The sequence below is a fragment of the Petromyzon marinus genome, chromosome 9 (assembly GCF_048934315.1).
Source record: "Petromyzon marinus isolate PM22_M1 ecotype Great Lakes invasive population chromosome 9, UKy_Petmar_22M1.pri1.0, whole genome shotgun sequence".
Taxonomy (NCBI): Eukaryota; Metazoa; Chordata; class Hyperoartia; order Petromyzontiformes; family Petromyzontidae; genus Petromyzon; species Petromyzon marinus.
The window spans coordinates 16154668-16179650 of NC_133675.1; the positions used below are offsets into that span (position 1 = coordinate 16154668).

A 24983-nucleotide genomic window follows, 5' to 3' on the forward strand; every position below is an offset into this window, starting at 1 on the left:
TGGCGGTTAGCAACTATTTATTTATTTATAAACGATGCTTGTATTTATTTAAAAAAAACGTGACTTTACCGAAAGAGCTAAGAATATCAACACGTTCTACTTCATTAAAAAGACTTTTCAATAAATGTTTTCTCCTACAACATCAGAGTGCAGCGCCACATTAAACACGCACTGCAATGACGAGAGTTTAAAGCGATTTGAAGCATGTTTTATTTTCAAAATGGATATATGGTTTTGGGGGGAGGGCAGAGCTTTGTGACGTCATATTTGAGGGGGGGGGTCTGACTTTGTGACGCCGTGTGACGAGGGGAGAGGGGTCAAAAATCGTCCAAAATCGCGTGACGTCATTTATGGACGGCCCCTTTTACCAAATCCACAAGTTGTAGAGAAGCGTCGCCTTTGCTCGGTAGCTCTACCCTCCGTTTCGAGCCTTGACGAGCAGCAGCTCCAGATACGTCCTGGGCAGCGTGTCCGTGCGTGTGACAGCGAACAGCACTTGCCCCAACAGTCCGTGAAGGCTATACGGGGGTGATATTTGTCTTTATCTTTGTGACAGCATGCAGCACGTACGGGTCGATGGCAGGTTTCCGCACGCATTAGCGCAATTATAAAGTGCACCCAAAATACAATCCAGTGCCGTGCTGCATTTGTCAGAGAACATTTACATGACTGTAGTCGGACATTATTCTATTTAATAATGTACAGCGGCCCATGCAGACATATCTATTATTGTACTGTACTTCTAATGCTCCAATTTCTCTGTTGCCGTCGCTGGCCAATCCGCAACGACCAGCGTGGCGAAGTATTTCAATAAACTCAAGAGGATGAGCACGACCATTACAGAGAAGAAGCGATGAGATGAGCTCCTTGCAAAAGTCACGTGGATTGTGGCATCCCAAGACCGTACCGAATGGTGACAATCATGCCTGCTGTATTCTTGGTTTCGTCTCAGTGAAGCGTCTTATCGATAAACCTCCTGAACCTCGCGAACTCCGTCCTAGCCCAGCCCACCGTCCCCGTCCGAACCCGGTTTGGAGAACAGCCAGACAGCTATCGGCTCATCCCTTCCCCCTCCGCCACCAACACGCAGCACTCCCACGCGGCCACATCTCCTGCCTGCAGTCAGCTGCAAGCATGCACAGGGAGACGTAGGCAAGCACAAACGCGGGCAGAGAGTGGATCATTGTCTCGCCTCTTTGTGGAGGCCCAGCCGGGCGGTGAGAGAGGGCCGAACCTGCCGCCTTGCTTCCAGCTGCCATGCTCCGACTTGCGATTCGCTCGGCCGCCAACCTACCCAATGTGGAATGGTCTGGCCGTCAGAGCGACCCCGTAGCCAGTGTGGTCTTCCAAGGTAAGGGTTACAATGTGTTCGTGTCATTTCACTCGGGTGGAGTGGAGGAGCGACATTGAGTGGTTGGAGAAGAGCCGCCCCAGCGAGGTTAACTGGGTGTACGTGCCCGATGTCGCATTGGTTAGCGGACTGCACTGTGATCCTGGTTGCCTGAGTTCAACTCCAGGCCAGCAGAGATTGGTATCTGAAGCTGGCCTAGAGCTTCCTTATGTTAGCCCAGTTTAAACGAATCAGGGGTGCGGTGTATCAGCACTTGGCAATTTGTGGCTACGTCTGAGCAGTAATGTAATTTAGAAAACAAGATATGTTGGTAATTTTGGTAATTTAGAATGTGGACTATGGTACAGGCCCATAATAGCGTACTGTAACAAGTGAAGTACTCCTGTGATGGGGTATTTAACATCCAGAATCAGAAGAATCAGCTGTTTGGTAATTTCTGCAGAAATAACTAGGCGCTGTTCACGTCATATTTCTCGAGTGTTATGCTGACATTAGCGGGAGATCATTAACTGCAAGGGACATTCGTTTACTGTCCTGCACTGCAAGTGATGTAACATGGGTTTGATTCCTGACCATCCATATTTGCATAAAATTAAATTCCAGTAACTCCTCTTCTCGGCCAGCTCAGCGTCAAACAAACAACAATAATGCACAAACATTTCATAACATTGCGTGTCACAACGTAGTGCAGATCCTTACTCGACTAACTTGCCAGCTTGTAATTGTATACAGTGTCTGCATATGAGATGTACTACATTGTGTTTTGCAGGTAGACTGTGCAAGGACTTGCCCTCAAATGATTGGTTGTATGCGTGCTCTGTTTTCAATAAGTGGCATTGCATATAATTTACACAATGCGTTAAATATCAGAACTATATCAATTGAAGAGTTTGCATATAATATATTTGAAAATCTGTATCTTTATCCATATCATGTGTTGTGGAATAAATCATTCCAGCTAACACAGCTCTGTTCTTTAATCACATTCCCAAGAGGCAGGTGTCAGTAGTCCAGCGTCATTACTCTGTGCTCAGTGTGAAATGAGATGACTGCAGAACTCCGATGTACAATTTTACCCATAATGCAAAGTGGAACTGTTTCCTCATACACTATCCACGATTTTTTGTATGTACCGGGTAAGAGGACTACAATTGCGGATAACCCTTGCGAATAACACTTTCAGATAACAGGATCCACGATATTGGTTCAACCCCCCATTTAAAAATAATTCTAACGAAAGAGAGAATTGCATTCATCAGCAATGGGGGGGTTAATGAAGGACACCATCAGCCAACGCACGCAGATTATGCTTCAAAGATAGTGCTATCGGTTATTCCTCAGGTTCAAACCACCCCAAAGATGCCATCTGCGGGGAACCGATCATACACATCATCAAGTATTCATTACTTGACTTTGGCATTTCAGTTGGAGCAGTATGTTACAATGCTCCTGAAACTTTGAGTAATAAGTAAACATAGATTCGTGAATTATTTAGTAAAGTTAATACTAACACTGTCTTAGGCTTAGAATGTAATTCGTAGATTGCCTACAATATTGTGTAAAAGCTGAAATGTTCCAGGTCTCTGCTCTTATCCACATGAGGGTTCAGACAATATGACGAATGTTCCGCTACCAGAATTTGGAAACAATTTGCCAATAATTCCAGGTGGAATTTTGATTTAAAGTTTTCGTGACTGCAGTAATTCATATTCTTAGCTCTTTCGGTAAAGTCACGTTACCGAAAGAGCTAAGAATATATATTAATTCCAGGTGGCTTTCTTTTATGTGCACAAAGTTTGATGAAGTAAGAGGAGTGTAGCAGAAGGATGATGCGAATGTGTGCTGATCACCTAGGACATGCATTTTTGTTCTAGTGTTGGCAAGGGCCCTCAATAAATTACTGTGACCAACGCTGTTGAAGTGACTATGCCTCACCATCACACTTTATCCTTTATGGTCTTGTTTTGCACTATGGGTTTATATCTTGTGCTTATCTCAGTTGACACCCATCCTCCAAGCTCTGGTCTAGCATCATCTGGCTTTGGGTCTTCCCATTAGTTGCCAAACTCTGGGTGCAACTCCGATGTCTGTATTGGTGACCTGCCCTTGCACATGTGCCCTACCCATCACAACCTATTTTTAATAATGCCTATAATAATTCCCTTCAGCTACGTTCTATAGCTTATTTGCTTAGCCTCTAGTACCAATAATTATTTTATATCGCTGTGATAATTGCTAATTGCATCCCACAATGTTGTACATTAATTATATATAAGGGCCAAATCCTATACATTGCAAATACAAAGCGAATGAAAGCCCTCACATTTTAAAATGAATAAACAAGAAATTGCACCAAAAAAAGTTGCACGCAACAATAAAAGTTATCACAGCAGAGAAATTAACAGCAGAGAAATTAGTCCACGAAGTCTCAACATCCCAGACCACAATCCCAACTTCTCAACCAAGTCAGGAAACCTTCACAGGAAGGGCGATCGAGTGCCAAAAAGACCAATCGGTCAAATGTCCAAAATGTGATTTCCTATTTATAACAACATCTCTGGATGAATAAAAATACCTTTATATCCATTGGGTCTTTCGGTAAAGCCACGTAGATAGAAAAAATAATCAAAATATCACGACATTTCGGTCGCAACACAAGCAATCGTCATCAGGTGAAAAAAACAGCGGGAGAGCTGCTGACATAACATCCTGCCTCAGAAGCTCTTCCGCTATTTTTTTCACCCGATGACGATTGCTTGTGTTGCGATCGAAACGTGATATTTTGATTCTTTTTTTCTTTCTACGTTGCTTTACCGAAAGACCCAGTGAATATGAATTCCTGCAGTCACGAAAGCTTTAAGTCAAGATAAAAGACATTTAGTTCGAATTTGAATAATGTGATGGAGTCGATTTATTGGATGTGGAGCGGGAGGGTAATGCATGCTGTAGGAGGCTGAGCATGAGAAAGCTTGTTCAACGGTGGTTTTGAGTTTTACTTTTGGGGTGGAGAGAAAAACTAGAGAGGATGAGTGGGGAACCCGGGGAGGGGAGTAAACTGAAATCAGAGGGGAAAGATAGGCAGGGGTCAGCCCGTGAAGAATTGTGAAAGTTCTCAGCATTTTGCCACGTGCCAATACTCAAGAGCCGGAATGTGTGTTTCCAGTTGCTGTGTTAAGGGCCAGCTCTCCGACTCATCAGTCTACAACATTAATCTTTTACGCGCGTGGCAAACCACCACAATTCAAATCCAAACTCAACATGACTTACAAAATTAGACGCTAAAGGGAACAAGACCACCCGATAATTATTTGCGTGCAATGTCCCAAGTTCGCTGATCGTTTACTTTTAAAATATAAACATGTTGGTGGGGCTCTGGTGGCAGGCATTACTCACACGTTCAGTGGATGACTGTGCCCCTGAGCCCGGGGGCTATTCTGATCCTATCTGGAGCTGGGCTACGGTGCTGTTTTTAGACGCCAATGTCGCAGAACTGTCCGTCACCCAAATACACAGCGTTTCCCTGCTGAGCTAAGGTAAATTATAGGGCTCCAAAGGGACCTCCCCCCCCCATTTTCGGTCAATCAATCAAATCAGATCATTGGATACATTTTTTCCGACCTCTTTTTAAGCAGACGGGGATCCATTGAGATTCAGCATTGCTATTGCAGTGGAAATGTAATTGAAGGGGGTGGATATACCCACGGGTAGATATGATGGGCCAGAGGACCCAGAACACCGTGGTGGGAGTGACAATTTTAACCCACTGGGTCGTTCCGTAAGTTCCAGAGCAGGGACACATTGTAGAGGCGGGGAGTCTATAGATACCATTCGTGAGCCTCTTTCTGTCATGCTCTGGATCTCCCAAATAGTACGTGGGAGGAAAACATACAGGCGATTGTGTAAAAGGGTCTGTGAATATACACACATGTGAGTATGTTGAACTTCTTTCGCACCTTACGTAGCCAATCGGAGGTGCGGGGGAAGGACAATAAACTAAACACAGCAAGCAACAACAAATACACGAAACGTTGCTTTGTGTTTTTTTTTATGTGCTGAAACAGTGAAACCAGTATCACAGTATAAGAATAGGTTTTACCCTTTTTGGCAATAAAACAGTTTGTGCTAAGGTGTTCAAACACCAAACAGAAACTTTTTGCAAGGAATCAACGTCTGCATTCGCCACATGCAGGCGAAGTAGTTTTGCTTTGGTAATTGCCCGTGGGCAATGTTGGGCAGCTGCAGAAATTAAAACATGCACTTCAAACTTGCCCATCAACGAGGATACTGAGTGCTAAGTTACAAAGCAAGGATTTTAACCGCTTGAAAAATGCTAAATGTGACATTTCTTGAAGCTCCATTATCCATTGCCTGTTTGAAATCGACCTTTTGGAACAGGTGACAGGACAGGTGACGAGACAGCTGCTCCTTGACTCACCAGTGAAGGAATGCGTTTGCTGTTAGCCACTGGATGGCTTTGTCCACCCACTCGTGAACAGCTGCCATGCCTGCGTATCCAGCTGAATTACTTTCACCACCAGGGTGAAGTAATGTTTGGTGGAAACACGACCAATCTGTGGTTATTTGTGGCACCGTTATACCGAGACATGAGTAGGTATGGAGCTGAATGATTCAACGTTATTTACGTTCAGCAATTCACCAAGCCTACTCACCCATTCGGCTGCGAGGTGGGGATGTTATCTCCCTCGCCTGGCATGCAGGGAGTCGTGGGTTCAACCCCGATGCCCTGTTGTATGTTTGGAGTTCGCGTGTTCTCTCCCAGTGGCAGTGCATCTTCCAGTCATCTCAATCAGTTGACCCACAACGCCTGGGTCTGTGCCGTGACCTCCTGCACACACATAACCACCTCCTGCACACACACATAACCACCTCCTACACACACATAACCACCTGCACACACACATAACCACCTGCACACACACATAATCACCTCCTACACACACACATAACCCGTGGTGGTGATATCACTGCGGTGCAGGAGTGAACGACGCCTGTTGTTGTTGTTGTTGTCATGGTTGTTGCTCCGTCTGCATTTCAGGTGTAAAGCGCAAGACTCGCGTCATCTCCAATGACCTCAACCCAGTGTGGAATGAGGTGAGTAAACCTTGGGCAAAATTAGTTCAAAAGGTGAAGTTAAGCAGTGAAACTTTTTTCAACGGTACTTTTTGGCACTTGCAACGATGTTAAAATGTGTCTCGGCTTAACAAAAACATAGACACGAAGTGAAATGTGGATTTTTAAATACGCACAATTGTTCAAACCAGCGTAAAGATTAGAAATGCAGATGCACCCACTGTCGACTCGTGGTGCTGTGGTGTAGCAGTATGATGGCCAATTACCTCGCAATCGGTCGAGTCTCACGTACAAGGTTTGCAGAGATGCAATAATAAAGACATCTGTGCTTTAGTCGTTTTACATTTTCTGTACATTACATTATGTTCACTTTGATTTTCTGCAATTCCTTCATGTTTTTATTGCTTCAATAGGCCACGGTTTTTTTTGTATTTTGATTGAATCACCGGGTTTGTGTTTGTTTTGGGGCTAAGTGCATCACAGCGGTTGAGTGAGCGTAGTCAGGCTGATTGACACGCAGCACCGTGCTGGGATGACGTTACAGAATGACGCACAAGCGAGTATCTTACAAAACAGATGCAACAAAATCAAATGCAAAATTGCCAAAACGTCATTAAGTGTGGAACGCTGTGCAACATATGCATACGCAATGCAAATACATGAAAACCAAATACGCAGTAACTTCAGCCTTGTTTACAAAGTTTGATCTGCTGAATTATACATTCACTTTCAACTTTGAAATACTGAAAAAACACTGAAGTAAAAAATTCCGACACTGCTCGTAACCTTCTTGTGAATAATATCATTCCAGGGGACTCACAACTTAGGAGCTATTCCCCTTCCACTACTTCACTTTCTCAACAGACCTTCGAATGGGACCTCAAGGGCGCGACCTTGGACCCTGCATCTGAGCTTCATATTGTCATCAAGGATCATGAGAAGATTGGTTCAAACAGGTGCTCACCCACATCACTTCTGGTCCGGCTGCAAGGTCTTGCTATGAGACCCTCACCCATGCCTTCATCACATCTCATCTCGACTTAGATCTCCCGAAATCCGTCATGTCCAAAGTCCTGATGATGCAAAAATTGTGCTGCCAGACTCTACACCCGCATCCATAAATGTGACGACACCACCTCAACGCAGTACCCCAAGCCCCTCAATGGCTCACAATCGAGTCCGTAGTTGTTGGTGTGCAAATGTAGGTACGTGTATGTCGTCATGTACGGTTGGTCATTTAGTTATGGACAGATACGTGTGTGTCCGTGTGTTATGCATGTTTGAGTGATATGCGCATGGCAATTGAAATGGATGTGATTGTTGCGTGTATTCCTGCGTGATTAGGTTTCTCGGCGATGCCATACTGCCCCTAAAGGACCTTCTGTTTGCACCCAACTTTTGTGCAACTCATGAACTGCCCTTGCTGGACATGAAGAAGCAAAACAATGGGGTAATGACCCACCTAGCAACGCATTGCTTCAGTTATTCACCATCTCCCCTATACAGATTTCCACTCAATATCGGAAAACATATAAGCAAGCCCGGCATTGGCATGCATGGCATTCTGGGTACATAAACATTTAATTACCCTTGGAATTACCAGCAGCACTACCACCTCTTACAGCCTTGTGTCTTGAGCAAGCCGTCCTGATCACCCAACCCTAAGGTCTGGCCTGTCTATAAAACATCGAATTATTCAGCTAAATATACCCAAGGTTGCATAAAAATCTGCCAAGCAATGCAAAACAGTATCTCATAAAAATCATTTTGCATGCTTAACCACCTAAATATATTTTTTACAACGTCCAAAATGAATTACTTTTGTAAAAGTACTTGTTTAACGACTAAAAGGGAATGTTTACTTGTTTCACTTCTGTTTCACCTCTGTTTCACTTCTGTTTTGTAAAAGTACTTGCTTAACGACTAAAGGGAGTGTTTAAAATGAATTGGCCTTATTGATACATATTTCCTATAAAAATGTGTTCAATACAAACTTTCATATCTTTTGACTCCAATTGACTGGAGATGGTCTGTTAAAGAAACTCTCACATAGTACCTTAAGATGAGGCAAAAACTACCCATGAACAATCTGTAACCAAACATATGTAACCAAACCATGCTTCCCCACCTGATGATGGACACTTGTGTTACGCCCGAAACGTCGTGATTTATTTTATACCTACGTGACTTTACCGAAAGAACCACAGAGTATACAAACATGTGTTGTTTTAGAAAGAGCAATTGCCTTGCTACTTGCTGATAGTAAATTCCTTGTACTCAGTTCCTTGCTGCTTCAATGAACACTGTGGTAAAGAGACCTCCTTTACGCTGATTATTCCTAAATAAAATAACTGGTTTTGCGGTAAAAAAGAGGAAATGCCGAAGAGGCAGAGGCGGGCAGGTCACAGTGCCACACAACTCGTTAATTTTGTGCAGTGAGGCCTGAATAGGTGCTTGTTCACTGCATCTGCACCAACAGTGTGTCCTTCCTAAATGGGGAGCCTTTATACACACTGCTGAGTCTTGTGTGTGTTTATGTATGGGCACATCAACAGTGGGGGAGCGGTAGTGACGCGGTTATCGTCCTGCAACACGAACCCGAGTTCGATTCCCCGCTCACGGCCAACGCCAGTGACAATCATCTGAATGGGTCATGGGCCTCCCCCAGGTAAACTCAGCCTCACCTGAGTATCTGGTGTTGTCTAAACATCACCACTCGGGAGACAAAGGCGGCCGGGCGTGGTGCTGGCCACCCACCCCCTCGTGTGCCATTCTGGCCTTCATAGGTGCTACTCGCGAACAGCACTTGCCTCAACAGTCTGTAATGGCTACACGGAGGATCTTTTGTCTTTGCACATCAACAGGCCACAGTGAATCTGCAGGTTTGCTATTTACCCCCGCCCGGCTCCACTCCTGCGCCCACCGTTCGACCTTCAGCCATGAGAAGCTCTGGGCCAGGTGAGTAGCAGCTCACGCAGTCACCTACCTGGTCAGCGTGCTGTGCACACCGGGTCGGCTTAAGGGGGTGAACACACCAGGTAATTTCCCCGGGTGACAAAATCAATCCTTCCCTACCGTCTCGGCAAGGGCAGTAAACTTGATCTATAGCTGCCGCTATAGAGCCATGTCTGTGTCGACAACTGCACAGAAACACAACTGTGTGCTCAAGTTGCCTGCAATACAAAGCATTCCCTGTTCACTTCGACAGTTTACCCATCACACACAGCTAGTTCATGAAGCACAGCCTGCGCGCACGCACACACAAACAACACATATATCGTTTTGCTTACAGCATATACAAAGTATATGAAGTATGTGTGTAACGTGAGACGACGATTGTAGACACACAGTGGCTGGAGCCTCGTAGTTGGGTGCTTGCAACTGAGCCAGTCTGTTCTTGGTTGGTGATTTACTTCGTGGAACTGTCCAGTCATTCCAGAGGGTGGCTGTACCAGAGGAACGTGATCCAGAGTGGATAATGATGTCCCCGTGGAGTCATTAAAAAATAGAGGACACTGGGTGCCTGCTGCATGTCCCAACTACCACATTTGAAAATTACCTCCATTTGCAAAAAAAATAGTAATTTATAAAAAAATAAAAGTAGAACTGTCTCGCTACTCAAACGAGCACGGGGCAAGGGTAGAAATGGCACGTTGTAACGTTTAGGCCAGTCTCTTCGTAAGAAATCATTGTTGACCTGACACAAAGTGTCCATAATAGTGTCAAACCCAACGAAACGATGGGCTGGGGCGACCCCTGACAGAAATGTGTCCATCGGCGTGTGGGTAAAGCACTTCAACAACAGCGACACCAAGCAGGGCCTGCAGCATCATAGCCTCTTCCACGTAACGGGTTAGATGAAAAAAAAAATACGAGAGCTAGTGATGTGACTCGATAACAAATGCCCCAGAAACACATTCTCATTTCCTCGTAATTGTAAGATAAGCTATTAAAAATTATTTCGGCATTGTCTCCATTAAATTGTCCTATGAGAGTATCCTTTCGGCAGGTTAAGAGTTAAACTCGGCTGCATAATTACGTACACACCAAGGAGACTGATTTTGATTCCGTGTGCATAGGAAGGCATCTCTCGTGAAGAGAGGTGATGTAGTGGCCACCGCACTGCGCCAACCACCCCGTGAACTGTGTTTATCTCTGAGGCTGAACTGGGCCTCTTCTAGACTGACTCAGCCTACAATGAGTACCCCATTGTACTGTGTCAGCACTAGGGAGAGGATAACAATCAATAATGCAGCTGTGTGCCTTGCCAGCCGTAACATGCGTTCCCTAACAGCTCTTGTCTAAATGAGATGTACAGGTACTATATTTGGATGCTACAACTATATTACATTCATATAGCACTTTTGAGGCTCGAGACCTCACAAAGGGCATATTTCTGAGTGTTTACCTTGTGTTCCTCTCGCCCTGGGCACCGCAGGCAGCTACATTGCCATTCTATACACCGAGTGTCACGATCTCCTTTTAGTCAGCAAAAATTCCATTGAATTAGAGACTCCGTTTGTGCTGAGTTGTCAATGTCGCCTCCACCTCAAAACCGCCGAAAAGGCAAATGTGCACAATTTAACCGAGCTAGCGAGTAAAGAAATCACAATCGCAGTAACCGCACAGAACGACGAGGCTCTCATCCAGCAGTGGATTGACAAAAGTGCTGAGGTACGTCTGTATCTACAACAACAGTGACAGTCACAGCAATAATTATTACATTTTATATTACAAAAATAATTATACTTGAGGAGGTGTAGAGGTGGTGCAGGGTGCTGAGCTTGCACAGACAGAGACCCTGAATACAAATCCGAGCAGTCACTTTCATTTAAACCGATTTCTCAAGTGCAGTCAGTTGACTGTATCAGCTCAGTTACCTCTGACCGAACACACATAACAAAAAAATCCAACTGAATTGTTATTGTTTTGTCCGTTAAATTTGATGAAATTCTTAACTCGGCTGATTTAAAATGTATCAGCGTGACTTCTGCATGATGAAGAGTCTCTGGAGCAGAGCGTGTTGGAAAGTGGACCCTCTCATGTGAGGATAAACACGGTCACTTGATGGGATATCGGAAGTACTTCTGTGATATCTACTCCCATGGTCCATTCTCCAACACACAGGATAGCTCCCTACTATGTGACATTTCCAAATTAACATTTTGTCGCATTGGGGGGAAAAAACATAACTACGAAATTAAAACGCACTTGTCACAATAATTGCAAAGTGTGGTGCGGCTGATTTGTATTTGTTTTTGAGTTAGGCCACATCGTGGTTTTACACCAAAATCCTTGTCATTGACCCTCCACCACCCAACACGATTGTCCCGTTTACAAGGATATTATTTACATGTGTCAATGTGTGGATCAATTTCTGAGCAGTAAAGCTCATCGCCGATGGCTTAAGGCCTTTCGTGACCGACTTCGACATCAACGTACGTTGTGGTGTGGATATGTTTGTCATCTGGACCCTCAAGTATGGGGTTGGTGGATCGTGCAGTAGATGGAATCATTCTATGAAAACGCCTATCTGCAGTGTAACTGTAAGTGGCAGTACAGCAAGTGGAGTTATGACAAAAGCAACCTGAGTCATGTGTCTGTTGTTCGTGTCATTCCCTCGGATGTCTTTTCAATCAGCACTTTACTTTTCTTCCACATGCAGAGGTATAACTGACCAATTCTCTCACGAAAAGTAGCTTCTGAAAAATAAAATATGGACACTTAATGAGGCTTTTGTTGATAAATAAATGACATTGTTTTGATAAATTACCAACGACTGGTACCATTAATTTCTTATAATTACTCTGCTATTAGCATGTAATCAAATTAACTCGAATTAGGGATGTACCACTTAATTACATTAATTACTTAGTTGTAAGAAAAAATCAAGTAAGAATATTCACTGATTGTATCATAAAACTGGGTCAATGTTTGAAAGCAGGAGCCAATGCATATATATCTGGCTTCTTCTTCCTCTTCCCATGGCTGATGTTGATGAAGAGCAAGAACTGTGATTTGAGATTGAGGTGGTTAGTGAGCCAGATGATTGGGGCAGGAACGGTGCATCGCTGTGATGATGCCACCTCCTTCGTATGTTGTGAATCGGGCATTGAGTCGTTGCATGATGTCCCATGGCTCTGTTCTGGGTGACCACAGTCACCCACCGGAAAGTTTCTAATTTTACAATCGTGCATCATCAACAAGTATCCGCATCTGCTGCTGTGGTTTGTGTGGATGCACAAAAAGCCAAATAGGGAGGTTGTTTCAAATTGAAAAGAAACCAAGTGTATTTTAATTTTAAGAACGCAATAAGCAATTAAATTATTCTGTTAAATGACTTCAATATTCTAAATCAGTAATCATAAACGACTTATAAAAACGTTGAGTTTGGATTTTGTCACTGAGCGCTACCGCTTGCTCCCACACACAATGAACACGCAACAACGAAATTGGTCACAAATCTCAAAAGAACCTCCTGCGAAATATCTCAAATCTTTTTTTTGGCCACTGGATGGCAGTCCACAACAAGACAAAGATCCCCCATATAGCCTAAACAGACTGTTGGGGCAAGTGCTGTTAGCGAGCACCTGTGGAGACCGGAACGGTACGCGAGGGGGTGGGTGGCCAGCACCACGCCCGACCGTCTTTGTCTCCCCAGTGGCGATGTTTACACACCGCACGAGGTACTCATTTGAGGCTGAGTCGACCTAGGGGAGGCCTAGTACCGGTTCAGATAATTGTCACTGGTGTTGGCCGTGAGCTTGAATCGAACCCGAATCGCCAGGTTCATAGCGCAGCGTAACGCTTAACCGCTACGCCACCGCTCCCATAACATCCAATGTTCAACCATCATATAAAAGCGGCATCGGAGCTAGACAAGATCGAACTAATGTGTTGCACACATTTAGTATATGAGATCATCGGTGTGCTAAACGTTAGAACTTAGTTAATTTTAGGTGACTGACCAATCTCACAGCAGTCTCGAATTAGTGCTTGGGCATGGTGGGACCGCTGCCCGTTGAACCACCTAACCCCTCTCTCGGCATTTTGCTCAATAGCCAAAAACTATTGGCAGAATGTTTCTTGTGAGACTCGCCTCTTATTGAATTACAACTCCGTGTGTGTGCGTTCAATCTGTCAAGCCGTGTAGCAGATGATCATGATGATGTTGGAGCTTTGCATTAAAACGAAAGGCGAGTTGAAGTTGACTGTGCTCCGACTCGCTGGGAAATGAGGCATCAGCGGATACGTGACAGAGTCGGATACGTGCAGATCTATCGTGTGCGTATGCATGTTGAACTTCTTTCGCGCCGTACGTAGCCAACCGTGCACATCTACAGTAAATGACACACCACACGCAAATACCGCGCCCGTGTTGTGGTCGGGTATGCGACGCTCCGCCGTGCATTTGCGACGCAGACGTGGGAGTGCAAATAGGGAACGACGTGGACGACGAGGACGAGGAGGATGATGAGGGTGAGGAGCAGCAGCAGGGCCCTGCTGCGGGAGGCCCTGCAGGCCAGGCTGCAGGGCCTGCGCGAGTCGGCGGAACGGACCGGCCGGCCGCTCGCGCCCCGCGACGCCGCTCCACAAAAACGCCCTCCACTCGCGCCGTCTCCAGGAAGCCGCGGGACTTCCAGGTGGTTGTCGGCCGCGGCGTTGTTGGACGCTGATAGAGGCGACTTGGATGACCCCCCCCCCCCTCGCTGATGCTCACCGCCGCCCCATGTGCACGATTGGCAGGTCGCGCGTGGTGGTGGGGTGAAGTGGTGGTGGTGGGGTAAAGTGGTGGTAGTGGTGGTGGGGTAAAGTGGTGGTGGTGGGGTAAAGTGGTGGTGGTGGTGGGGTAAAGTGGTGGTGGTGGGGTAAAGTGGTGGTAGTGGTGGGGTAAAGTGGTGGTAGTGGTGGGGTAAAGTGGTGGTAGTGGTGGGGTAAAGTGGTGGTGGTGGGGTAAAGTGGTGGTGGTGGTGTAAAGTGGTGGTGGTGGTGGGGTAAAGTGGTGGTGGTGGGGTAAAGTGGTGGTGGTGGTGGGGTAAAGTGGTGGTGGTGGGGTAAAGTGGTGGTGGTGGTGGGGTAAAGTGGTGGTGGTGGGGTAAAGTGGTGATGGTGGTGGGGTAAAGTGGTGGTGGTGGTGGGGTAAAGTGGTGGTAGTGGTGGTGTAAAGTGGTGGTAGTGGTGGGGTAGAGTGGTGGTGGTGGGGTAAAGTGGTGGTGGTGGTGGGGTAAAGTGGTGGTGGTGGGGTAAAGTGGTGGTGGTGGTGGGGTAAAGTGGTGGTGGTGGGGTAAAGTGGTGATGGTGGTGGGGTAAAGTGGTGGTGGTGGTGGGGTAAAGTGGTGGTGGTGGTGGGGTAAAGTGGTGGTGGTGGTGGGGTAAAGTGGTGGTAGTGGTGGTGTAAAGTGGTGGTAGTGGTGGGGTAGAGTGGTGGTGGTGGGGTAAAGTGGTGGTGGTGGTGGGGTAAAGTGGTGGTGGTGGGGTAAAGTGGTGGTGGTGGTGGGGTAAAGTGGTGGTGGTGGTGGGGTAAAGTGGTGGTAGTGGTGGTGTAAAGTGGTGGTAGTGGTGGGGTAGAGTGGTGGTGGTGGGGTAAAGTGGTGGTGGGGTGAAGTGGTGATGGTGGTGGGGTAAAGTGGTGGTGGTGGGGTAAAGTGGTGGTGGGGTGAAGTGGTGATGGTGGTGGGGTAAAGTCGTGGTGGTGGTGGGGTACAGTGGTGGTGGTGGTGGGGTAAAGTGGTGGTGGGGTAAAGTGGTGGTAGTGGTGGTAGTGGTGGGGTAAAGTGGTGGTGATGGTGGGGTAAAATGGTGGTGGGGTAAAGTGGTGGTGGTGGTGGTGTAAAGTGGTGGTGGTGGTGTACAGTGTGTGTACTTCCACCTCTTGCTAAGACGCCTGTGTTCATCTCTGTGACCGCGCTGCTCAACTAAGCCGTCTCGGTGCCGTGCAGTCGACACCGCTTTGTGTTTTACAAAATATCCGCGGTGGATGCTCGATATTTCATGGCTGGGCGCGCTAAGAATCTTGGAAAGGTCGTAATATAAGAAGAGGGCAAGTCAGCATCGTAGACGTAATGAAAGAGAGAGAGAGAGAGGAGGAGGTAGCAACAAGTCAGAATCAGAATATTTATACTGTAGGAATCCGATGAGCTGTAAAGATCTGCTTTTTTGACTGATGTCCAGTCAGTGGGTCACTTGCAGGACGGCAGAGAGAGAGAGCAGTCAACAGAACCTCAAGTCGGGCAGTAACCGCAAGGGAGACGGAAATATTTCAAAAGTTAAATGTCCGCTGTGAAACAACAGCAGGATGTTGCGGAGGCAAGCTTTGGAAATCTATAGTGGCATGGGTCTCTCACGACCCCTTGATGTAGGTCCTTAATTCTGATGTCTTTGAAGTCGTGAATCTCCGAATACGCATATACTGTATAGATCGGCAGGTGTAGCAGGTGGCGTGGCATTTTTAAAGAGCACGAGAAGGAAGATCGCTTTCGTCAACCTGGAAAGCCGCACTTGACAGGCAAGCATCTTGTGCAGATTCTCAGCCAAGAAAAAGCCAGCATAACACAACTTGCCGTTGAAAAGGTGACAAAAGGAACGCGCCCTGGCTTGTTGCTCCTGAAGAGAGAGGGAGAAAGCCCCCCCAACTGTGCCCCCCTCTCTCACAACCCCACACACCAGGTGCGAATTCGGGTGATCGAGGCTCGCCAGTTGCCTGGCAACAACATCAAACCGGTCGTCAAGGTGACGGTGGCAGGGCAGTCGAAACGCACCCGAATCAGGAAGGGCAACAACCCTTTCTTTGACGAGGTACGGCCGGTCCAGCGCAGACTTTCCATACGAGCCACCAAACACTCCCACAATAGGGGCCCGTACATTGAGTCGGTACACAAACATAATCTGTCACAACTTGACCCCCCCCCCCCACCCCCTTACCTGGGTACGTTCGCCTGATGCACCCCCGAATCCTATAGAACGGACGATATTTAATCCACGCAGAAACGACCAAGGATTAATAATATTAACGTGTTAATATTAAACAATGAAGTCGTGTACCTTGGCCACTTGCTGAGCTGCGTGATGGCTGCAGTCAGGGGTGGCACACGAGTGACACCTCTCCCACAGTCCCACTTCTAGGACTTGTCTCACAGCTGAAGACACTAAACTGTGGCTCACTTGAAGGCCAAAGTAGACAAATTATATTCGAGGCTTCACCCCCCCCCCCGTTTCCTATGTGCACGTTGTCAGTAGACCCCCCCATACGCAAGCTACACATTTGGGTTAACCTCCCCCCTCCATGCGTACGGACTCAATGGATGGCCCCTAATGTATGGCCCCTAATGTATGGCCCCTGATGTATGGCCCCTAATGTATGGCCCTAATGTATGGCCCCTGATGTATGGCCCCTTACCACAGGTCACCACAGCATGCACAGCTCTTTGGTGGTAAAAGAGGCGTGCGTGGTAATTGCAATAAAAAAAAGCGATAACGGTACGTTTTGATATTCCGGCTGTTTTATTTTTAGATTATTGAGGGTTTTTTTTTTCGCTTGCTGCACAATCTTTTCCGTGACAAACCTTACGTTATTGTGAGTAATATTGGTCGCGAAAGCCTTCACGTTAAGCTGCGACACAATCTGCATCTTGTACATACGCATGCATTGTTTTCAGTCGAGGCATCACTTGCAACAGAGACGTGTTACCGCAGTGTTCGTGGCCGCCGACTAAAGTAATCGCTGTCAAACCACGTATCGGTCTCCCCCTCATTGGCTGTCTCTGAAACGTCTTTCTCTCCTCAGACTTTCTTCTTCAATTTCCACCTATCTTCGGCGGAACTGTTTGACGAGTTGATTTACTTCAAGGTCAGTGGCCCTGTGCCCTCAATCCCTTTGGCAGATTCGAACTTGTGCATCACACGTTCAAGCGTCCTTGCAGCTTTTGATTATCAAACATCAACTACTATAAACATGTTTTTATTTATTTTATTTTACTAGGCAAGGCCCACCTAGCTATATAGTTATTTTTAAGAAGCGACCTGTCCACAAATGATAGCTCAACGGTGTGGCTTATCATGTGGGCATTCATAGCCGCCATATGCTCTAAAAGCATGTTGATCCTAAATGTGGAGGGGAAAACCAGAGGACCCGGAGTAAAATAAACATGAGAGACACGCAAACTCCCAATATACAGGCGTCAGGGTCGGGATAAAACCCACAACCTCCTGCATACCACGCGAGGTAATTAACATCTCGCCATATAACACCGCTTCGCAGCATCACAAATATTTAATTAAATATTTAACTGGCAGGTAAGGCATAACGTTGAGCGCTGAAATACAATAACGTCAGCAAGCATTTAATGGAAAACCTTGGACCAGTTGAACTTGTGGAGTTTCGCCAGCAGGGTGTGGCCTATCAAACGCACGCTATTGGCTAGCAAGTGCTCTCCATCAGCATTGTTGCTGTTGCGACACTTAAATTGAAAATGCAATTATGATCGAATACACTTTAAAATCTGAAATCCCTGTATTGAATAGGAAGTCTCACCTGGTAGTATTGCATTCAATAATCTATACGTATGAGACTGTACTATATTAAGGAAAGTGCTTCACCTGCATGGGGATTCAATGGTTTACAGTTATTCAGAGGTCTGACTCAAATCAGGGATCAATCATTATTTTAACTTTGTGGTGACGGCAGCAGTTGCCAGTGGCTGCAGGGGTCTTGTGAACCCATTACAAACAATATGTTGTTTAAGAAACATTGATTGCTATGCACGTGATTAGATCCATGTATTTTGAGCTTAGAAATTATGAATAATAAATGAATGCATATTACACCCTCTACTATGAATGGTTCTCAGTTGGAATATGATACGTTGTGACAAACCAAACTTTAATGGTAGGTTTGTTAAATAGCGCACTCATTGGTGACTGGGCTAAGACCATCAACTCGCTACTTTGAGAACTCAATTTAATCAACCGTGGCTGATTCGGTTGGAACACAAGATCTCAGCAGTTCTGGATCAGGGCTCTGCCATGGTAGGTAGCCCATTGAACTACCGACCCAGTTACTCACCCCTGGAAAGTCTCTCAGCCAGGCTCCATTGAATATAATATCTGGCTAGAATTTGTTCCAATGAATAGGCTCTCTCAAGTGGACCCACCAGAATGAATATGCTGTCTTAAACTGTCCTCAGATGAATGACTTTGGGTGATGATGGTAAGTAGATAACAAACGTGCCTGTGAAATCTAACGTTAGACGTTTTACCACGCAGGTGCTGCACTCCCACTCCCTGCGGGCAGATTCTGAGATCGGCACGTTCAAGGTACGTAGCGATGCTCCGGCTCAGCAGCTACGCATCACTTTGTCTCCATTGATCACGTAGCCCACTGACCCGGTCATCTCGGAGTCTCTACGAGATACAACGGTGCTGACCGTGTCGATGTGCTCATTCTTCTGAGACTTTCACTTTTTGTTTTTTTTTTCCCTGTGTTAAACACATGGCTGGCTAACAATATATAATTTACATTTGTAACATGCTGATTAGTACGGTTGGCTATGTACGGTGCGAAAGAAGTTCAACATACATACAAGGTAGTGTTCATATTCAGAGTTAAACTTGTTGATTCTGTGAAAACGTTTACTTTTTATTTATGGCTTTTGGGAGCAAGTATTGGCAATGGCGCTTCGAAGTTATCAATGCAAATATTGCTATGTGATCTATAAAGCGAGTGGATCAATTGGGTGGATTTGGTAATAACTCAACTTTCCACATGTGGCTGTGGATTTCAAAAATTACTGATGCTATGCACGAATAGTTTTATATTCTACAAACCCTTGTAGGCCTTTGCCTTTTGCGCCTGTTTGGAATGTGACGTATATGCTGCTGCTGTTTTCAGGGTAACGTTGGTATCTTATCCTCCTCTCAATGTCATGTGTTTTTGTAATTTTTCTCAGCTTGATGTTGGTACTGTCTACGATGAACCAAGTAAGTCCCAGTGTCAATATGAATGCCTCATGTTAAACCTGATGTGCTTTTGTGGCTAAGGGAGCTAAAGCCAATGCCAGAGCACCGAGGCGGCACTCCTGACACCTCATCTTCAACCGCCGTTAACTTCCCACAAATTTGGGGTCGCTATTTTCCAAAATAATAGTGAACAGGGTGTGACATTCCACAATGTTAATTAGGAACAAGGCCTTAAGGTATTTTGAGACCTATTTTGCATCTGAGAGAGAGTGCCACAGGCTGTAATTGCACCCAGCCTGGCATTTTCTAAACCAGGCGCAGGTAACGAAACTAACAAGAAGTGGCATTTTTTTCCTAGTTCGATACAAAACTCAAATTTTCAAGAGCCGCAATGCATGTGAATACATACGTACATACAGTAGAACCTCTCTTAACCACGGTAATTGGTTCCACGAAACCGATCGTTAAGTGATCTGGTTGTTAAGCGAGTATGGGAAATACATGTTAAAGGCTTAATTCGTTCCTATAGGATCGAAAGTTACAATTTTTCACGCAAAAAAGTACTTTATACTGTTTAAACGATAGATATCAATACCTAAAGATACTAACAACATTATAAACACAATATTAAAAGATGCATTGCTAATCAAGGCAGCAATGGATATTTACTGTACCTACAACAGCCCGTCGTTAACAGGGGCATGGTCGGTAAGTGAACACGTTGGGCTCAATGGAGGCCCTGTCGTTAAGTGATTAGTCGTTAACAGGGGTGATCGTTAAGAGAGGTTCTACTGGTCTAGGCCATTGACCCGTTCATTCTGCAACACGGTTGCCTGTCCCCTCCCACGTTGCCTCCAAGGACACACGTTCCAGCGAAAGTGGCTGCTGCTCTGTGACCCAGAGGATCTGAGTTCCGGGGCCAAGGGCTATTTGAAGGTGACCCTCCTGGTGCTGGGAGCTGGGGATGAACCTCCGGTGGGTGAATTTAGCAGCACATTCATTCACTCATTCATTCATTCACTCATTCATTTATTAGCGGCGCATTCATTAGTTCACTCATTCATTCACTTATTTATTTAAAACTTAGTGACTCGGGCCAGTGTATTGGTTTTTTTTTCCACAATTCCAACATAAAGCGTCAAAGTAGTCATAATGCAATGTGGCAGTATGATCTGAGTGGGCATGCATGTAGTCATTCTAATATCCTCTTGACGTTATTAAAAAAAAACGAGTAGGCCGCGGGTGCCAACGTCATGGTCCACATTCGCAAAATTTGATACATTTCTCGAAAATTACTTAATTGTAAAGCCACCGTGCTGTATCGCCCTCTACTGGCCAGTGCTGCGTTCACCTTGTTCCACACAAGGACTGATGCCACCGGGGGTGCCCTGACGCAGGGCGCATTGAGACACACCGCACGGGAGGTACGGTATAAATATGGAGCGGTGGTGATGAGGATGATGTTGGTGATGATGATTTGTTGACCGAGCTGGATATATTTCCGTGCTCAGGAGGACCGCAGTGAAGCGGTGGAGGAGAGGGAGGACATTGAGAACAACCTTCTGAGACCGGCCGGCGTCTCACTGAGAGGGGCTTTCCTCACTCTGCGCGCCTACCGGGCTGAGGATGTGCCCCAGAGTAACTCCCACACACACCCACACCACACCCACACCACACCCATGCCAGCCACAACCACCCATCCAGTTACAATTTAAGGGGCTGCATTGTTGTGTTGCACAGCCTCAACTCTATGAACGCCCACCACGTTTGTCATTAACACTGACTTAGAACGGAAACATTTATGGAAAGCTTACATCTCACGAAATTTAACTTCTTTAAAGAGCATGTGTATTTTTTTCTGTTATGAGGCAGTTTTAATTAGAAATATGATTGTTGAGTTGTGTCTGCAATAAACAGTGGTGAAGTCTGTCACTCAGATGGGCTTCTGAGCAACAAGGGGATATACTGGAATGGGCTTCACTGCATCAACAAAGGGCCATGCAGTATGGAAGGGATGGTGGAACAAATGTGAAGGTTGTATGAGATTGTCAGTTTGGGGGTAATTACATTTACAATATGCACAATAACTGCAGCATTATTGACCACCAATGGCTAAAACAGATCAGGTATCATGCAAATATTAACAAAACAAATTGGTGCACGGGATAGTCCATTGATTAGGTCAGGGGTCGGGCAACCAAAATGACAAGATTTCGGTATAAAAAAACCCCCTGAATATATCAATGGCCGCAATGCACGTGAATAACCTCACTGAGCAGGCAGTCGTTAAAGAGCCGCATGCTACTCCGGAGCCGCAGGTTGCCGACCCCCTGGATTAGGTTTTCACTACGGGGGAAAGTGAGCTTTTCATCGCCGGAAACATCGTGTGGCTTTAGCGTGACTCTGGACGACGCGGTCGTGCGCCATGCACCGCGCATCCTTTGCCCCCTGATGCCCCCCAGTGGATGACGCTGTGCTGGACACCGTGAAGCAGATCTTTGGGTTCGACAGCAACAAGAAGAACCTCGTGGACCCTTACCTGGAAGTCAGCTTTGCTGGGAAAACGGTACGAGCAGCAGTGCCCGCCACACGCAACAGTCACACACATGGCTCATCATCAGACACGCACGGCTGGTCATCCACATTCACCTTTCGAGCAAGGACATTGGTGTGCAGCAAATGGGGGCTGCAGATCCGGTACACCTGGATCCCACCAGGTCGGGGTGTCTCGCCCCATGCTGAATGATATCTATGAGAGGCCCAGGTCACTTTCGGATAATAATCGCCACGAGTGGGCATGGTCGAGAAGTAAACGCAAGTGCTGGGATTCTAGTGATGTGTACAAACAACGATTTTGCTCCCTCAGAATGTACTATGCATGTTGAACTTCTTCCGCAGAGTACGTAGATAATCCTGCTAATCGGGGGAGAAGCAAGATAATAAAAGACATACTAGGTTTCCAAATCATAGTACATTAAAGAGAGTCTTAAATTTGCAAAAGCTATATTTAGTACATTACACACACACCGTACAGAACTATATATAATACTGTCTGTAGAAACATCCAAATTCACTGGTATTGCTGCTCAAGGAAGTTTGTATAATTACAATCACATTTGTTCTCTTCCCCATGACCTCCTCAGCTCTGCACAAAGATTATTGAGAAGAATGCCAACCCCGAGTGGAATCAGGCCATTAGCCTTCCCATCCGGGTAAGTTGGTCACAACGCGGTACCATTGCATGAACGCACTTGTTGTGTCCAGATATTAATAGCCTCGCGTTTGTCTGGACGGTGATATCTCACCACGGAGGATTACAAGGAGGGAAATTTACGTCACGTGGATGGAGCTCGTGACGAGTTCATTTTGGGACAAACAAGTGGGGAAGATGAAGTGAGACAAAGAGGCAGCTGAACAACGAGAAGAATGAGAATATATGTGCTGCTGATTTGTTATACCTGCGATTAACTGTAAAGTATACAGAATGTGACATATACAGGAATGCATAATCAATAGAATTTAATGGCAAAACTGCAATAAAATATAAACGAGTAACGAATTGTGTTTACATATACGTTTATCTCAGTATAAGGGTTTGCCTTACTAAACAGATGCTTCTGAATAAATGTTGATCCAGAATACACATATGTCCATGGACAAAACGTTATTTTTATTTATCAATAAAACAACCCACCTCATCTATCACCCACATTTTGCCCAAACAACGCGTAATATTTGCTGCACAGCTGCAAAAAGTTTGGGTCCTTCACAATCTGTGGGATGGTGCTTACCTCTAGCATCGGGTGAACGGGAAACTGTGAAGCAAACACCAGCCAATAGTTTGCATCATTTCACCAAGAGCCACTGAGATACGTTCACCTGCAAGACCCATTGATATCGTGTGTATTGATTTGGTATCGTGTGTATTGATTTGGTATCGTGTGTATTGATTTGGTATCGTGTGTATTGATTTGGTATCGTGTGTATTGATTTGGTATCGTGTGTATTGATTTGGTATCGTGTGTATTGGAGCGTTCATGAGTGCGTGCTAATGGTTCATGCCCGCGTGTCCTGTCTCCCGCTACAGTTCCCCTCGATGTGTGAGCGGCTCCGCATCACGCTGTACGACTGGTGAGTAGGAGCACCACTCATTGCCGAGATTGCCTTTGGATCTGGCTGGGCGAACTTTTGCAAGGTTCATATTCTTAGTTTTTTCGGTAAAGTCACGTTGAAGAGAAACAACAAAATAACAAAATATATATAAAACAATAAAAAAAATAAAAAAAATAAAAAAATTCTCACGACGTTTTAAAGTTATGTGAAAACCCTCCCCGTAGAGGCGATTAAATTTTGATTTAAAGCTTTCGTGACTGCAGTAATTCATATTCTTAGTTTTTTCGGTAAAGTCACGTTGAAGAGAAACAACAAAATAACAAAATATATATAAAACAATAAAAAATTCTTCAACGTGACTTTACCGAAAAAACTAAGAATATGAATTACTGCAGTCACGAAAGCTTTAAATCAAAATTTTGCAAGGTTGCGGGTAAAAAACAAACATCCCTGGTATGCCATTTATTCGGCTCATTGTCTCAAAAGCGTCAACAAAACAAGCGCTATACTTTGTGAGAAATCAATACTGGTCACGCTGTGGAGAGACTTGCACCTGCCATGGGATTGTGGAATCCATGACCATGGCTCAGAGCAGCCCGTAGTGATGGGCACCGCCTTAATGCACGCAAGCTCGCTCACGTTGACTTGACCTATCATTTGCTGCATATCAAATTGTTTTTTTTTTCCCGTGTCCCCGCAGGGACCGGCTGACTCACAATGATGCAGTGGGGACGGCCTTCCTGTCCATGTCTCAGATCTCTTGTCCCGGTGGCGATGAGCCAGAGGGTGAGTGGTGAGACGGTGACATGGTAGCTGGATAACCTAGCGAGAGAAAGTCACGTGTCCTGTCAATGTGCTTGTTTGTCACAATGTTTGTGGTTTAATTCCATTATTTACAGGTTACTGCTACAGAGCAAAATACCAGTGTTCTGTCTGCTGATAAGTTAATTTAAATAGACTCCAATGATGATGATAATAATGGTGATGTCAGCATGTATTGACCCCAGTCCTCCGATTAGCACGGTTGGCTACGTACGGTGCGAAAGAATAAGTTCACCTTACTCTCACATCCTTTATCACAATGCGTTGCTTACGTTTAAACCTTCTCCGTCTGATCGAAGATGAGGGTACTGGTTTCCTGCCCACATTTGGACCTTGCTTCATCAACCTGTACGGCAGCCCCCGTGAATTCACCGGCTTCCCTGACCCATATGAGGAGCTCAACTTTGGCAAGGTGAAAATGTCACATGTGCACACACATGCCATACCATACACACTAATTGAGGAGCATGTTTGGTTTGATTGTAAAGGGCAGGGTGAGGTTAATTGAAGGCATGCTCTATTCAGGATGGTGAGTGTGTGACCAACTAAGGACATAATTAGAGTGGTAAGTGTGTGGCTAATTGACGGTGTGTCATGTTTGATTGGGATGGTCAGTGTGTGTCTAAGTGAAGGTGTGCCCTGTTTGATTGGC

The 24983-nt window shown here is 45.6% G+C and overlaps 1 protein-coding gene across 3 annotated transcripts in view; it reads left to right on the top strand.

Moving 5' to 3' along the window:
* Nucleotides 1–24983, top strand: part of LOC116940442 (dysferlin-like) — a 207273-nt gene that overhangs the window by 4367 nt on the left and 177923 nt on the right. For 2 of the 3 annotated variants that reach the window (XM_032950273.2, XM_032950275.2), the window contains exons 1-17: nt 605–1351; nt 6408–6463; nt 7307–7398; nt 7787–7892; nt 9307–9400; nt 13865–14085; nt 16109–16237; nt 17226–17288; nt 18704–18754; nt 19387–19417; nt 20256–20371; nt 20908–21034; nt 21859–21962; nt 22540–22608; nt 23484–23527; nt 24210–24295; nt 24631–24743. In XM_032950273.2, coding sequence (XP_032806164.2) covers nt 1258–1351; nt 6408–6463; nt 7307–7398; nt 7787–7892; nt 9307–9400; nt 13865–14085; nt 16109–16237; nt 17226–17288; nt 18704–18754; nt 19387–19417; nt 20256–20371; nt 20908–21034; nt 21859–21962; nt 22540–22608; nt 23484–23527; nt 24210–24295; nt 24631–24743 — 1596 coding nt within the window. In that variant the 5' untranslated portion in view covers nt 605–1257. Of the gene's footprint in view, nt 1–604; nt 1352–6407; nt 6464–7306; nt 7399–7786; nt 7893–9306; nt 9401–13864; nt 14086–16108; nt 16238–17225; nt 17289–18703; nt 18755–19386; nt 19418–20255; nt 20372–20907; nt 21035–21858; nt 21963–22539; nt 22609–23483; nt 23528–24209; nt 24296–24630; nt 24744–24983 lie in introns of those variants that run through there. The other variant, XM_032950274.2, reaches the window with a different exon arrangement.